The sequence below is a fragment of the Alternaria infectoria genome (genome assembly GCF_024043175.1).
Source record: "Alternaria infectoria strain BMP 0036 chromosome Unknown scaffold_26, whole genome shotgun sequence".
NCBI classification, from domain to species: domain Eukaryota; kingdom Fungi; phylum Ascomycota; class Dothideomycetes; order Pleosporales; family Pleosporaceae; genus Alternaria; species Alternaria infectoria.
In genome coordinates this window covers 21368-37570 of record NW_026250715.1, presented here as the reverse complement: position 1 = coordinate 37570, position 16203 = coordinate 21368, and the positions used below count along the sequence as shown (strand labels likewise).

At 53.3% G+C, this 16203-nt stretch overlaps 5 protein-coding genes across 5 annotated transcripts; 1 reads left to right on the top strand and 4 right to left on the bottom strand.

Annotated features, from left to right (window-relative positions):
• Positions 1–144: 144 nt before the first annotated feature.
• Positions 145–1389, bottom strand: J4E92_009642 (uncharacterized protein; the record flags this gene model as incomplete). The annotated part of the gene is made up of 1 exon (XM_051500985.1): positions 145–1389. The coding sequence occupies one exon, from the start codon at positions 1387–1389 to the stop codon at positions 145–147; it is 1245 nt and encodes a 414-aa protein (XP_051348716.1).
• Positions 1390–4108: 2719 nt separating this feature from the next.
• On the top strand, positions 4109–4432 carry J4E92_009641 (uncharacterized protein; the record flags this gene model as incomplete). Its single annotated transcript, XM_051500984.1, has 1 exon — positions 4109–4432. One exon carries the CDS (start codon positions 4109–4111, stop codon positions 4430–4432), a length of 324 nt encoding a protein of 107 aa, XP_051348715.1.
• Positions 4433–5689: 1257 nt separating this feature from the next.
• Positions 5690–7264, bottom strand: J4E92_009640 (uncharacterized protein; the record flags this gene model as incomplete). Its single annotated transcript, XM_051500983.1, has 3 exons — positions 5690–6393; positions 6447–7063; positions 7116–7264. The coding sequence occupies 3 exons, from the start codon at positions 7262–7264 to the stop codon at positions 5690–5692; spliced, it is 1470 nt and encodes a 489-aa protein (XP_051348714.1).
• A 433-nt stretch (positions 7265–7697) lies between these two features.
• On the bottom strand, positions 7698–9502 carry J4E92_009639 (uncharacterized protein; the record flags this gene model as incomplete). Its single annotated transcript, XM_051500982.1, has 4 exons — positions 7698–8034; positions 8193–8211; positions 8260–9273; positions 9397–9502. The coding sequence occupies 4 exons, from the start codon at positions 9500–9502 to the stop codon at positions 7698–7700; spliced, it is 1476 nt and encodes a 491-aa protein (XP_051348713.1).
• A 952-nt stretch (positions 9503–10454) lies between these two features.
• Positions 10455–15500, bottom strand: J4E92_009638 (uncharacterized protein; the record flags this gene model as incomplete). The annotated part of the gene is made up of 4 exons (XM_051500981.1): positions 10455–11099; positions 11156–13772; positions 13819–14065; positions 14789–15500. 4 exons carry the CDS (start codon positions 15498–15500, stop codon positions 10455–10457), a joined length of 4221 nt encoding a protein of 1406 aa, XP_051348712.1.
• Between the last annotated feature and the right edge of the window lie 703 nt (positions 15501–16203).

The window sequence follows — 16203 nt, the reverse complement described above, 5'->3', positions numbered from 1 at the left end:
ATCAAATGTAAATAAGGGCCATGTAGAACAAATTCTATCATGATTATACGAATGTTTTTCATTTACGAAGGATGATATATACATCCAATCTAACATGTCTCTCGTGATCCTTCCTTCAAACTACTTCTCCTAATCTAGGCCAGTTTATACGTACATGTACGTAACTTCGGTGACAGTCTCGTAGACGGTGGCTGGTGGGCAAGCAGCAGCGGGAGCGGAGTGCTCTGGTGCCATGGTGGTGACGGGAGCGGGAGCGGGAGCATGCGACTCTTCAACGGGCGCGTGAGAGGGCTCGACAGGCAGGTAGGTAGTCTCGTAGGGCTTCTCAGAGGTCATGAGAGTGCTGGAAGCATGCATGGTAGAGTTGCCGTACGGCATGGTGGTGTTGAGGTGCTTGTGAGGGATGGTGATAGGGTATGCGGTAGCCGCCTCGGAGGTGGCGGTGGAAGTAGCGTTCGCAGTGGTGACAGGGATGTATGAAGAGATCATAGTAGATGGCTTCATCATGGTGGTGGTGACAGCTTCCTTACTGACAGTCAAGGCCTCGGAAGAGGCTGGTGCCACGACTGTGCTTGTGGTCTCAACCGGTGCGACAGTTGAAGAGACCTCAGGGGTAGGGGTGGGAGTAGCCGAGCTGACAGGTGCGGCCGATGAGGGCTTGACCAGGAGAGGTGTCAGCTTGCTCACGATCCAGTTTGATGCCTCCTCGGTGTAGAGCTCGAAGTAGTTCAGATGCTGAGCTACATCGTCTCCACCAGCGCAGACTGGGTCACCGCCGGCACAGTACGACCTCAAGACGGAGGAGTAAGTGTTCAAACGCTCAAGGTTAGAGCCGGTACGGCCCCAAGCTTGCTTGTCTGCTCCGTCGAGGACGTTGTAGACTTGGTTCGCAGTGTGCTTGACATCGCCCCAGAGAAGAGCTGCCTTGACGGCCTGACCAGCTTGCGAGTTGGCATCGAGACCGGTAGTCTTGGTGTCAACGTCGCAGGCGTCGGCGCCTCCGCCACTCAGAGTAGCTCCGGCAACCATGGCACCTTGTGAGTAACCGTTGACGACGATTAAAGTGTCTGGGCATTGAGCGTTGTACTCGGTGATTTGCCTGACGCCGTTGACGGCACCGTCCTGGATAGTAGGGCAGAACTCTACGCCGAGAGTGGCATCGAAGACGAGATCCATGTAATCGCAAGAATTTCCTTGAGCCTCGAATTTTGCGCAGACGGTATCTCTGAAACCTGAGGTACGGCCATCGCTGTAAGGTGCGTCATTGCCGCGGGCCATGAAGATAGCGACATCGTTACAGGCTGCGGTGAGCTTAGGAGGAGTGGTGCCTTGGGCACGGGCAGCCAAAGGAAGAGCTGCAAGAACAGCAGTGGCGAGGCCCTGCTTCATGATGGTCGTGGAAGGCATATCGAAGTTCGTGAATAAGGCGTTGCGTGTTCGCTGTGACTCGCAGAATTTGATAGGCGAGTGGTATTAGAGATCTATAGATCTAGTAGCGAAGGTCGTGAGAGTGTGGAGTATTAATTATTAGAGAAGATATTATAGCATGGACTATATCCCTTTGATCTGATGTGTGGAGCGAGTGTCGATGGCCGAGCGAACGGACAAGTATTACACAAAGAGTAGAGCGTGATGGAGAGCGTGAAGAAAAGGCCTCAATCAACAGGAACATGCGACATGATATGCCGAACTGACTGTGGAGCCCCCCGTATCAAGAACCACCATCAGAGGCTCTGTGTAAGACCTTGGGGCGAACGGCCTCGTCGTGCAGGAGCGCATGCTTACAAGCGCGTGCATTTTGGAGGCTTCAATCGAACAGTCTGCGGCCCTAGCAACTTGGACTATTGTGTATCCACAGATCTCGTGTTCATTCCAGGTTAGCAGGGCGCCGCTAGCACAGGAGAGGCAATACAGTTCGCTCGCTATGACTCGTGCGGCATAGTCGGCATTACAACCACCGGCATTATCTCGTATCAGGTGTGAGAGATAGGATAAGGCTGCAACCGTTGACACCTCGTGTGCTGCAGATGTTATCCGGAGTGGAGAGTATGCAGTCGTTGAAGGTCTCATGTCCAACGCGCCCCTCTCTCGGGATCGTTGTGGCTGAGAGAAAATTTGCATAGCTCAATGTTGAGAAACTATGTCATGTTAGCTTTTGTGGTGGTCAGATCATTGTCCGTAGTGCGCGAAATCACAGGGTTCAATCGACACTACAATGATCTGAGACCCTGGCCTCTGCCATCTGCGTGCTATCATACTTCTGAACCAGAAAACCGTTCTTCTGCCAACGTGCTGTTTCTGAACCGCCAAACCGGGTAGCCCCGGTTCTTCGCATCGCTGACAGGAGCGTCTACATCTCTCGGGCCTTCCAACAGAACAGAGGCGTGTGTTGTCTGTCTGACTGTGCTTGGGTGATGAGACCAAAGGTTAAAGATTGAAGATGACGTTTCTTTTTGCTCGGCGACGGATCGGCTTGAGAACACGAGCTCTGAGGCCACGAGACGTGTTTGTCATGGTTTACTGCGGGTTGCTGTATCGGTGGCGGAGGTGGAGATATGCCATGTGTATTTTGGGACGCTTGCACCTTCGCCGTGGGTCGAGATTCTCCCGAAAGTCGTGGATCGAGGAACTCGCTACTTGCGTTCGGCCTAGCGCCCGCTATTTTCAGCGATCCCACGCCTTGCGATGACGAAATGTGGCAGGGATGGCTGCGATGCGAGGTTCTGCGGAGCAAAAGTGATTTTCATGGCCGATGTGCCGCCCGTGTCGCGGTATCGTGGTTATCAGTGATGGAGGAGACTGGAGGGGCTCACTCGACGTCACGTGCCTGTCGGCCGAGAGGCTTCTTGGCTTCTTGGACACTTGAGGAACCTTGGCTCTAGCGAGACAGCAAAAGCCGGACATAAGCTGGTAGGTCGTCTTCTACCTCGACTGCAACGCCTCTGAAGAAAAGTATAAGGAGACCATTTTACTCGCAGCTTTGCAGAGTATACACAGTGTTTTTCCTAGAATTTATTTACCACGTTGTAGTGCAGAACGGTGGTGTTGCTCAAAATCCCTAGGTATTTTCAGGCTTTCGTTGTCCTCAGGTGCAAGAGCTTGGAAACCCGCAGCTACCACTTGCGCAACGAAATCACTCATTTCAACAATGGCATTGCTGTCAATCAGCTACCCCAGGTCGTACACCGGAGTACCGTAGCGCACCATATGGGGTAGAGGAGAGAGTGCTACCAACCAATCAAGGATGAGACGGTGTAAGCACGATGTTAAAAGCGTGATATAGTGTTCAAACGGTCTTAGGATAGTGTCTGTGCTCTGTTGTAGCCTCCAACACCATCTCATCCTTAATTACTTAGGCAATTGGTAGCAATTCCTCCTCCACCCTCATTTGGGCGGTGAGTAAGCGCGTACAGCCCTCAGAAGTACCTAGGTAGCCTGATGACCTCTTAAGCAGTGACTTCATTGCATGGCGCGGCCCTCTACGCGTCCATTCCACCATTGCCCATCTCGTCTCGAACCTTATTTAGCTGTTCGCCCATTCCGCTCCGAACTTTATTCTGCTGTTAGCTTGGTCTTACAACAACGTAGGCGTATACCCAAGATCATCCTCGTTGTCGGTGATACCAAGGTCATCTTCACCCCGCATGGAAGTATTGGTCAAAGAAAACCATCAGAACCGAGCTGAGGGGACCAAAATCGCTACAGCCTGCCTATATGGGTGCACACAGCGACTTGAAACGGGTGATTGGGCACGTCCTGGCTTGCGAACCATCTAAATGAGCTCGAAGATGAGCGTGTATCAACTGAAGAGAAAGAGTCGGTGAAGCATGGACAACCTCAGACCGTCGACCCCTAGCCAATACTACCTCACCGGTCGCGAAGACCACGAAAGCAAGAAGGCAGTGTCACACCGAGCAATCAAAGTGAAGCTGAAAGAAAGTTCAGCGGTTGGAATATATAATCCCTTCTTCCGCTGGTAATCTTGTGTCATCCACCAACTCGAACAGTTCCTTCAACCGCATCTACCATCTTCAAGACTACCTTCTCACTCCGCAAACTTCCACTCTCATCCAAAATGCGTTTCTCCATCGCCTCCACCACTGCCGTCATGGCCGCCCTCGCTGCCAGTGGAACCGCCTTCGTCATCGATACCTTCGGTGACCGTCACTGCGGCGGCAATGTCCAGCAAACTGTCAACATCTGGGACGACACCTGTGCAGCCTGGCCACAAGGCTTTGGATCCTTCAGGATCACGACCTGGGGAGGAAACCACCAATTCGCATACTTCTTCGCGCCCGACAGCTGCGGCAACCCTTCCGGAGCCATCGGATCGGGCTACGTAGACTCTACAACGTTCGATTACGCCCAGGGACGGTGCTACAATTTCAACGGGGCTAGTGCCAATGCGATTGCTTCGTACTACAAGGCCTAGAGAGATGTACACGATAGTAAGCTTCCAAAATATAAGCGCTAAAGTAGGGCTGACTAACTCGCGGCAGTATGGGAAGTGATGAGAAATGGTAGAAAGATCAGCTCTCTTGTTCTCAAGCAGATGTTAAACTCTCATACACTCTTTGAACAAGCTTTTGTGTGTTTGTCGAATAGAGTCTATCATGTAATAGCGATGTAATCAATCTCGATCCTATTACCTCTCCAAAATATGCTCTACACTTTGCGTGACATCAGTTACCAACACATCAGCGTTACATCACATGAACCAGAAAAAAACACATTGTACATACTATACCTAACATCCCTCACCACAGTGAAAGTCTCCCTTCCCAAACTCGTCGCCCAACAACCCAGAAAGCTTACACCTCACTCGCACCCACAGTCGGCACCACAACCGCCGTACTTCTTATCATAGAACAGACTCGTTGGTCCAACCAAAAGGACTGGAGAGCCACATGATAACCAGAATGTGCAGTTTGAGTCGGGTGCACAGCATTTAGCCAAGGTGTGAGAGTTTGAGAAGGTGGCTGTGTAGTCACAGGAGCGAGGTCGGAGACTGCGTTGTAGTTGGGTTAGTGGAATCGGGTTACTAGATGAAGAAGTTGCAGATCTGCTGAAGAACGAGGCGAAGCTTACACTGTCCGTTCGTTGCGTCGATCCAACCAACTAGCGCCGGATCGCTTCCGGATGATGTCTGCTGGGCCGCGAGCTCCGCGTGTGGGGTGATAAGTGGATTGGGTGGGTTCGTAAACGCTGCGACGAGGAATTTGATGGCCATTGCCGTGATTGTCTTCATGTTGAATGCGTGCATATTGCTGAGTTTGGGCTGGACGCTCAAAACTTATGTGGTCGACGGCGTAGCGGCATGCGAGAGTAACGCGGTGTTGGATACATCGGCACAGATGAAGCCACTCAGTAAGGTCCGCCAGAAGGGTGATTAGACGTCCAAGAAGCGAGGTGGCGACACCCGAATTACCCGAATTGAGGTTGAGAAGAGGACAAGAACAGCAAGAATGGTGAAATGGTAAGCAGACAAATGTTGGTATCTCGATTGCAGAACAAGAAGCAGAAAGACAACGTCAAAAGCTGAAACATATATGAAGAAAAGAGGACGAGTCTACAGCGCCGTACCCAATCGTGAAACGTACAATCGCAGAACGGGCAAGACATGAGGAAATATCGACGTTTCGCCGAATTATCCGAGCGGTGCAGAACAGCACCGCCAGGCGCGCTCGCCTCAATCCCGTTTCTCCGTTGCAACAGGCACATCCTGATGGCTCTCAGACCCGCTCGCAACTTGCGACACCGCTCGACCCGGAGTCGTAGGGCCATATCCAGTCAGGACCTCCATATCCCCATCTGCATCGCTGAAATACTTGTAGTCCAAACCCCTCAGCTCATCATCTTCAGTCGCACGGATATGGCAACCAGGAATCCTGTTGATGATGAAGAGTAAGATGACGGAGACGACAAAAGACCATGCGGCGCATGTAGTCGCAGCAGCTAGCTGGTAACCCATCTGTTTCCAGTTTTTGGCCCACCAGCCGCCTTCGTAGGTGTTGCTTACGCCGTCCATGGCGGGTACGTATGGTGCGGCGAAGAAACCGGTCATGATGTCGCCGACGTAACCGCCGACGCCGTGGATGGCGAAGATGTCGAGGCCTTCGTCGATGCCGAGGAGGTATTTGTAGCGGACTGTGAAGAAGGATGCGCAGGAGGTGAGGGCTCCTATCAAGGCTGCTGTCTGGACTGGCACGAATCCACAGGCTGGTGTGATACCGACGAGACCGGAGATGATTCCCGAACAGAAGCCGATGATGGAGAATCTGCGCGTAAACATGTATTCCAGAAGGACCCAGGCTATTCCGCCACCAGAGGCGGCGAGGTTGGTGTTGCAGACGATGTAGATGGAGCGAAGGGAGAGGTTGGCAGTCGAAGCGCCTACGGACTGTCAGTACACTGCCTCAACTTCTCAACATACAGCCTTCACTCACCATTGAATGCAAACCATCCAAACCAGATCAATATGGTGCCAAGTCCAACAAGGAAAGGGCTATGAGGCTTGAAGTGCGGTATCCTAGGGTGATGCGACTCCTTGTGCGGATCAACGCGCGGCCCTAGCATAACAGCCCAAGCCAGAGCAGAGAAACCAGACGCGATGTGTACAGGACCAGAGCCGGCAAAGTCGAGGACACCAAGCTTGTAAAGCCAACCACTAGGATTCCACTCCGCATGTGCTAGCACGTAGTATACAAACGTAGTCCAGCAAAGCAGGAAGAGCATCGAAGGAAATAAGCGTCCTCGCTCAAGCATCGCCCCAGCCAAGATCATCGCGGTGCAGGTAACGAAAGTGAAACCAAATGCAGCATAGAGTATATCAGGAATGTCGGCGTTTGCGAGCGAAGGGGAAGCGAGTGTGTTGTGTAGACCCGCTTTTGACAAATCTCCCAGGAAAGGGTTGGTTGTATGTGACTGGTAGAGAGAATAGCCGTATACCCAGAATTGGATGCCAACTGCGCAGGCGCAGAAGAGAGATTGGAAGATCATGGTCAGTGCTGCTTTTCGGCGATGCATGCCTGCGTAGAGGAAGCCGATGGCGGGTGTGATTTGCCTGATCGCGATCAGTAGGTTTCGATTCCAGCAGACGTAGAAGTCTTGCATACCAACATAGTACAGTGCTGACCAGCATCCAACACAGATCGCCTTTGTCGTAGAGGGCATTGAGATCAGTTGTCATGACGTCTCCTCCATTGGGATCAACAGCGTAATCCGGCCATTCTGTGATGGGTGTCGGGGCTGGAATAGCCGCCATATTGACAATATGTTGTACGGTAAAGCACCAAAAGTCGTACACTCGGAGCAATTCACAGTACCGAACCCTCGGGGATCTACCACGTTTATATCCAGCGATCTCTTCCCTACGCACGTCTCGGTTGCACGAGCGCACCATCTCTTTCCCAGGATAACATGATATGCAACGCCTCGTTTCCAGCCAACCAAACCCCCGCTAGCAGAACCACTGCCATGGGAAGGAATTTTTCGCCGTGATCGGTATAGTGAGAGACATCCAGAGTTCCTTATCGTTCCACTTCCCCAGGACACTAAGGAGGAGTGGAGATGGCCAAGGAGGCGGAAAGCGGAAGCCAGCCATGTGTATCGCTTGGCGGAAGATAACGGGACGTGGGGTACCGCGCACGTGGAATGCATTACAACTCGCCCATCGCAAGTGCCTCACGACGACATTGTCAAAGACTTTCGGAAACGAGGTCCCAACACTTGCGCATTCCCGTAGACAAAGTCTCGTTATCCATGGCTTTGCTGTCTACCCACTTGCGGGTGGGCGGGCCCTTGCATGTAAGCTCGATATCTCCGGCCTTATCGGCGTCGATCCTGTACTGATAGGTATGCATGGTCAGCCTCAAATGGCTAAACACATGAACCAATGGCGGAAAGCTGGCAACAAAACGCGCTTTGCTCATGTCAGCGGCGCCGGCATCGAGGTCAGAGATGTATTGCTGCGCCGACGTCTTGCGCTGCTGAGGCGTCTTGTGTGATGCAGTCAGCGTGTTCTGCGGAAATTGCCTGTATCACGGTCAGCGTACGCCCCAGCACTAGATAAGAAAAGCCGAGCAATGGGCCTATCATGAGACATGATATGATGCTGGACGGCAATGGGCGTTAGGCAGTACCCGAGCAGCCACCCAGCAGTGGCGCCATGATAGCATGCGTTTATTACGTACCACAGTGATGCGAGGAGACCTTCACGCAACCGTCAGCAGTGCTTTAGTATCGTAGTGCAAAGCTTACCTTTGGCGGGCCTCTGCTCTATCAGCCATTTACTGCTGCCGTCATTCGAGCGCAACTCTACCATGCATACCACACAGTCTTCTTCGGCTGCCTTCTTCTTCGCCACTTTCTTCGGGAACAGTGAGCAGTAAGTGGATATAGATTTCGACTCCCCAGTAGGTGCCGGCAGCTTCCGCTTTTTGGAATCATCGACAAGTGGGCTATCAAGATCCTCCTCGTCGTCTTCCGTTTCTACGTTTGACTTGGGCGTTCCAACGGAGAAGTACTGCGAGATAGTGTTTGTTTGTTTTGTGGCGGCTTTTCTCTTCTTGTTCGCTCGTGGCGGCTCATCGTTCGTTGCGTCTTCAGAAACCGCAACCAAGTCTTCGGTATCCAACGACGCACAAAGAGAGCATGCATCCTCTATGTCAGGCACTACAACCGCCGACTGGCGCTTGTCAGATAACGCCTTTCCTTCGCTATAGGCCCTGCATGTCGACTGAATAGGACACTCGTCACACCTGGGTCGCGGCGTACACAGTGTGGATCCGAGTTCCATAAGCGCTTGATTCCACAGCCCGGGCACCTCACTCGTCCGCGTTTCCGGAAAGTTAGAAGCATGTTTGATTAGTCGATCGGCCATATCCCAAAGAACGTCTGTGGCCTTCTTGTCCTTAACATCCATGTACAAACCCAGCTGTCGACTGAGCACGCGCGCCACGTTCCCGTCGAGGACAGGCTCTGCTTCACCGAATGCGATACTAGACACCGCGCCTGCGGTATACCTTCCAATGCCGGGAAACTCCTGTAGCTCCGTAGCACCACTGGGAAGAGCACACGAGGCACCAGCAGATTTGGCAATCATAGCCTTCGCACCTTCATGAAGGCGTGTTGCACGTGAGTAGTAACCCAGACCCTTCCATACGGAAAGAACATCATCATGGTTCGCTTCGGCAAGATCTTGAACTGTGGGCCACTTTTCGACCCAGTTGTTGAAGTACGGTATCACTGTCGACACGCGAGTCTGTTGGAGCACTATGCAATTGTCAGCCAACGGTTCCTCAAACCTCCAGAGACGCGATTGCGAACAGAGCACGTGACACCGCGTTCACGCGTCCAATCGCAAAAACTCCACCACAAAGAAAATGATATACTCACTAACTTCCGAAACCCAAACCTCATACGCCCTCTTCGACAAAACGCGTCCCAGCTCTTCCTTATCTTCGTACTCTTCCGGATCAATCCATTTCTTCCTCCACGGCATACTACGCGTCTCCGCAACGCCATGGAACCAACTCAACAACGCGTCGCAACCAGATCGACCGTCCAAAAGAAGCGGGTAGTGGTACGACGCATCGTGTGCGCGTGCAGGTGGTATTGCTGGCGTTAGAGGTGTTGCGGGAGGTGCAATGATGGATTTGCTGGGTTTGCTAGGTTTGCTACTGGGCTTGGCGACCGTGGTAGCCTTCTTGCGCGGGGCCATGGCGCGTTGGATACGTGTGTAGATAATTGTAGAGGGTTGGCAGTCCAATGGCGAATTGATGTTGCTGGTTGCAATGCTTCGTGATGCAGGTTAGGTGTAAGGGGAGGGATTTGTGGAGATGCGATCGCGCTAAGCTTTGCTAGTGCTCCGATCGAGCTTACTGCTTCATCTCCTGAGCGCAACATGACGCATATTCATGACTTCTCAGCCAGTACTCGGAGTCGTTTGCTTGGAATTTAGATAATTAGATGGCACCATCTTTGTACATGTGCGTAGTGGAGTGCATCGTACTTCTAATGGTGCCGATTCTGTTGTCAGGCGAAAGAAACATCCGTGAGCTGCTTAATGAAACCCAAGTTCAGAACACGTTCAGATCGAGTGCGAATAAAGAAGACGGAGACAACTGGTGGATAGTATTCAGCTCCGTCACGGTGCCATGCAAGTCATCCAACGCCCAAGAAAATGCTGTTCCAGAAAGCGACAGAAGCTATCTACTTCGCGCGCATATGATGAAGGTTGCCACATAAGCTAGTTAAACATCCATAAATATCCAATCCAAATCAATATGGGGTATAGGAACAAAGAAGAAGAACAACAACAACGAAAGTAAGTGCTCGCTAAATCCAAGGGTCCCTTGGCGTATGCCGACAGAGTCTAACCCAGATATGTGTGATGCTCGCCGCAAACAAAAACAGCTATGCCGGCGGTCTAAATGAATGATAAAAGTCGATCGCTAAGCGCGCGGAGATGGTTCATGTTGCAACCAAATGTCGCCACCTTCTCCCTTCTCCCATTTCTTCCATGCTATCTCATAAGCATCTTCCAAGTCTCTGACCCAGCGTCTGGTGTCGAAAAGCGGGCTTGACCATCGTGATTCGTAAAGCATGCGGCGAAGCTCACTTAAACGGCCTTGCGCTCGGTAGCCGTTATACGTGCAGTTGCGTGCGAGACGTACGGCCATGGCTTCGTAGTCGTCGTCGTTGCTCGCAATGAGCTCTTTCGCAGCTTGAGCACCTGCTGGTGTCTTGGGTAACGCGCCCTTGAGAATTGATGCTGCCATGCGAGAGCACATCTTGTACTTGTAGCGAGGTAAGGTCAGTAGTGGTGTTCCAGACCAGAGGACGTCGGCGGCGGTTGTGTGTGCATTGCACTCCGGTGTATCGAGGAACAGATCGCAGACACGAGCCCTAGAAATGTGCTGATGCTTCTGTGCAACATCGGTGAACATGATGCGGCTTGCTACATCTGCACCTGCCCAGGCAAGAGCTGTCTGCTTGAGGTTGGTCTCGCCGAGATCGGGAAAACGCAAGAGCCAGAGAACGGCATTGGGGACCTTTTCAAGAATGCGTAACCAGGTGCGGAACGTCGTGGGCTCGATCTGATGATAGCGTTAGTACGCGATCAAACGCATGGTAGAGGTACAATTGAACTTACCTTGTACAGCTGGTTGAAGTTTGCAAGGATGATCGCATTATCCGAGAGGTTCGGAAAGATCTCTTTACGCATGGCCCACCTGCGCTGTTGCTCTTCTTCCCAATTGGGCTGTCGTCCTTGCGAATCTGGAGCACTTTGTCGGTGGTCACAGCAGAAGAACGTGTCCCGGCAGAAGACAATGTTCTCTCCGTAGATCCATTCTTCGTCTGAACCTCCGCTGTTGTCGTCTACAAGAGCGTCTTCCAGGTCAATGTTACGGCGCCATTGTCGGAGTGTATCTGGAGGAACAGCGGTGTCATCGGCAAGAAGATAGTCGCACCACTCGGCGCCGAGAGTACCTGCGAAACCCATGAACGCCATCTGGATAGGGGCGGGACGGGCAGCGAAGACTTCATTCCGCGCACCTCTAGTGTAGCCGTTCAAGTTGACAAGAACATGGATGCCATCTTTAGTTATCTGGTGAACAAGTCGTTCCGCTGACCAGCTGCTGGCATCGTAGAAGACAGGCGATTCCCTCTCAATCTGCTTGCGATGTTCTGATCCGTCACTCGCTGTGGTGGCATAACAGTATGCCCTCACTCTACCTGGATTGTGGAAACCGAATACCGACTGCATCAAGTGGGCCAACGGGTGATTGTTGAAATCCGATGATACGTAGCCGACCTTCAAGAATGGTTTCGGTGGCGGAGGAGGCTGGTAGACGGTAGCAGGTAACCAAGGGACTCTTAACGTCGAGGTCGAGATGCGGAGGCCATTACGTTGCGAGATAAGGCGTATCTGTTTAGCCGACATGGGGCAGGTGAATGTGTGGAATGGTAGGACAGTAGGCGCCGCAGGTACCGTCAAAGCTGCTGGCAATTGAGGTCTCTTGTAGGAGGCCGGTGGTCGCTGCGTTCCAGTTACGTAGCGATCCTGGTACCATTGCCAAGTCATCCATCGTATAGCACGCTCAACGAGTCGTACGATGCGAGCACCCTCCCACTTTTGACCCTTCCATTGCTGCAACACTGACACCATGCTATTTTCCTTCTCTTTCACATTTTGCGTGCTCCCCGTGAGAGCCAGGGGACGGATGACATCTTGTATGAATTGTTCATTCATCATGCCTCGACCCCAGTCCTCACCATCGGCAAGCTGTTTCTCGACCAATTTCACGACTTTGTGGATCCAACCTGAGCTCGAAGCACCGGGTATCTTGGCGTCTAGAAGCATGCCACTATCGTTGACATGCCAGCGGTCTCTTGATCCGCCGTGCTCGGCAATACCACCTCTGCCAGCCCAGTTGCAAACAGAGTTAAGGGCATTAGCAAGCCCGCAGACAGCTTCGGCAAAGTCCGGACTGGACTTTACTGCTTTTCTGTAGTAGTAAATGGCATCAGCTATCCGGCCTTTGTCTTTGACGGCGTTGGCGAGGTTGGCGAGAGCAATGTCGAAGTTCGGATCACACTTGACTGCCTGTGTATACATGTTTATAGCAGAATCTAGTTGGCCAATATCTTTCAAGAGGCTTCCAAGGTTTGTATAGAGATGCGCATGGGATGAATCGAGCTGGAGTCCGTAGTGGTAGTACGCAAGCGCAAGAGCTACTCCACTACCGGGCATCAGCCCAGGGATTTGGGGTCCGGCAAAAGCATGCGACATTGGATTGGCTTTAGAAGGGGCAGATTGCTGTACGCTAGCGAGAAGAATGCCTACGTTGTTTGCTGTCGATGGGCTGGGCTGCAGGGAAAGCGACAGGTAGTATAGAGCCAAAATCTCTCGTACACCATAGTTGCTTTGGTAAACGGTATTCTTGGGTGAATTGGTTGCCATGCCGTCCTGGAAAATCTTTGCTAGCGAAAGCAGAGAGTTGCTTGTAGTCGAGATAGCCGCTTTCCTAGAGAGACCTTCGCTAGGAACGTATTTCAGACCTGGAAGTTGGCCGTGCGGCGCAAAGCAGAGCAAAGCCGTTCTGGTCGCTGCGTCCGGCGGTAGCAGTATAGGATCAGACGATGGGGGCATACGTCGGCCTCCTGGAGAGCGTTCCGCTACATTGTATCCAACGACGCCAAGAATGCGCCTGATGAGGCCATCGATGCCATTAGGATGAGGACCAGATGCGATGAGGACCGCGTTCTCGAAAGCCCTGGCGGCACCGGCATTGTCGCCGAGTGCGTACAGCATGTTGCCCTTGGCATGTACCAGAGCTAGAACGCGACCGTTGTCGCAACCAGCAATGGCATATCCGCTTGAACCAAAGCCTGGCTGGTCCGAGCCAGGGAGCTCGTCTAGATCCTTGAAAACGGCTTCGTCCTCTCCCTCGAACTCAAACACGGGCCGATCAGACGCTTCCGACAGACTTGACTCGCTTATTTCAGAGGCAGAACGTTCGCTCTCAACTTCGAGGCTCCGAAGAGCGTCGGCCCTTTTGGCAAATCTCAAATGGCGTTCAACTTCTTCGATGACCTGAACAGCTTCACGACCTTTGTGGTCACTACAGAGTAATCCAATCAGGTGCTCGACAGCTTCGAAGTAACTGGGGCGAAGTTTCACTGCGCGTCTCCAGTAGTTTTCGGCTTCACGCTTCTGCTGAAGAGCAAGCATTGTAGCTGCAAGGTTCGAGATAGCTTCAACATGACTGATGTGCGTTAGTATGACTCGGGGATAGAAAGTGGGGTGCTTACTCTTTGTCCAAGGTAAGGATGTGTTTGTACCAGTCCTGAGCCTTTTGATAGTCACCTAGTGCATACGCGAGACAACCGCCCAAAAGTATGCCATCTATCCAGCTCCATTTACTCTCTTCACAATGCTTCGTGATCGCTTCGAGCGCTGAGGCAGCGGTCATACTCGGAGGCAGGCCCTGACGGAGATTCTGATGGGCGCTTGCGACTGAGCCGGAGGTCCGCCGCAAGGTACGTGGTGGATCCATGCCTGGCATTGGGGGCAACATCGAGTGCTGCGGTGGTACCCCTTGCCATGATTGGCCATTTGCATCCGAGCTGCCTACGGACCACGCGGACAGGGAGCGCGAGTGTGGCATTGCGGGTCTCCTAGATCCGAAATCTGCCCTCGAATGAGAGGCATACTGAGTAGGAATGGGATATGAGACACGTCGCTCCAGGGATGGAACGCTGTTGGTGGAGGAACTCGACAGACTGAGTCCAGGCTGCCGTGGCGGCTTAGGATAGATGTGTGGTCTATGGTGTGTACGTCCATGAGCATTTTGCGAATCGGCTTTACGTGTTGATTGAAGGTACTTGAGTAGGTCCACATATACTGCGTGAGCCCAAGCAAACACCTTTTCCCGACTTTGTCCGTTGGGTGACTCTGGCCCGTACTCGTCGATCGGCAAGGTGGGGGTATACTCCGCGACTGGCGTCGTCTGACCAGAGTGCAGGTAATCTTGAGGACGCTGTGTGAGTGGTGGAGGTAGCGATTGATTCTGATAATCTAACGCGACATGGTTTTGAGGGTGTGCATAGGGGGACAAGTCTATTGACGGCCTCGCTGGATGATTGTAGGCGCCTTGGGTATAATCCAGGTGGACAGGATTTTGCGGATAATGAGCATAGTTGGGCACGACATTGTAAGGGTGACTGATAAAGGCGTTACTATGCGGGTGACTCCAATTGTGACTCGGATGGTGTAAGAAACGAGGATCCCGCATAGCAGCAGGCCGATATGGGATGTAAGTGCCGTCGTGCCAGTAGGGTCCGAATGGTCCTTGGTCGTTGGAAACAGTCGGATTCAAAGGCGCCTGGAAGGGCGGGCCCATAGGCCCGCAGAAGGGATGGCCATACATCTGATATGGAAGAAGAGGTTGTAATGTGGGTATTTGATTCAGCATAGAATCAATCTGGGGCAGGTGCTGGCCTGTAAGACCCGACCCGGTCTCGAAGTAACGACTGGGACTCCATTCTGGCGTGTTCTGTTGACCATGTCCGAAACCACTGTTGACACCTGGCGAGCGAAGAGGGAGATCCTGCTTGACACCGTATGGTGGTTTTGATTCAGCTGTCACGGGGAGCAGAATGTGCTTGGTTGCATGCGGCTCTCCGTTCTTTTCGACAGATGTGCCGTCGTACGCAGCTGCCAGAATGCCGTTGGGCGTCTTGCGGCGAAGCATGTGTTCTGCGGGTTTGGGTGTCCGGCCAGACTCGGAGGGCTGGGAGCCGTACGAGTTGTGTCTGGAGAGCGGGTGGGCGTACTGCTGCGGTCGCGCTTGCTGAGCGAGACTGTGTCCCTCGAGGTTGGCGGCATTGCGCAGGAACGGGGCGTGGGCGGGGGCAGGAGCGATGTTGTTGTAGGCCACGGAGGAGGGAAGCTGCGACGGCGGCTGCGGGGGGTACTGCCGAACCATAGTCATGGTGAGATATCAGACAAGTCGTGGGAGTGGTGTTCAGAGGGTCGACACAGCCTCACCAGGAGCGACTGGTGCCGATGCCTTCGCGAAATCGTCGCCTGTCTGCTACGACTGACATGTCTTTTGGGGCGTGGCTCGGATTCCTCAGCACCGGGCGTCCCCGTACTGGCACGTCACCAGCAGAGACCCCGGCAGTAGCGGGAGAACAGGTGGTCGCAGATGCTGTCGGCAGCAGGAAGGCGTCTATTTACGGCGCCGGTAATGACGGGTGTGTCGCGGGGTTGGATGGGAGCGGAGTGTGGCGGTGGCCCCAGGCGTCAGCGCGCGATGGATGAGGATATGCGGCAGGAGCGGTGGCCGGTGGTGTAGGCATGTAAGGGCGGGTCCCTAGACGTGTCTGTCTGGAATGTACCCACTCGCATGCACCAGAGCCGCCGGTCTGGCTGCGCACTCGCGGGCGGATAGTTTGCGCGTTCGTGGGACGCGGTCGGGCGTCGTGTCGCGGAACGGGAGTCGTCTGCGCGGAGGGCGTACAGCAGCGGGCTTGGGGCACAGGATAAGCGTGGTACGGGCGGCGACCTGGGGCGCAGCAGCGGTCCGTCACGTCGTCTCTGCCTGGCTGCGTGTCTGCAGCTGTCCAGCGCCCGAGTCGGAGGGCGAGAATGTCAGCGCTCAGCAGGTGCGGCGATGCCTGCTTTTTCTCACT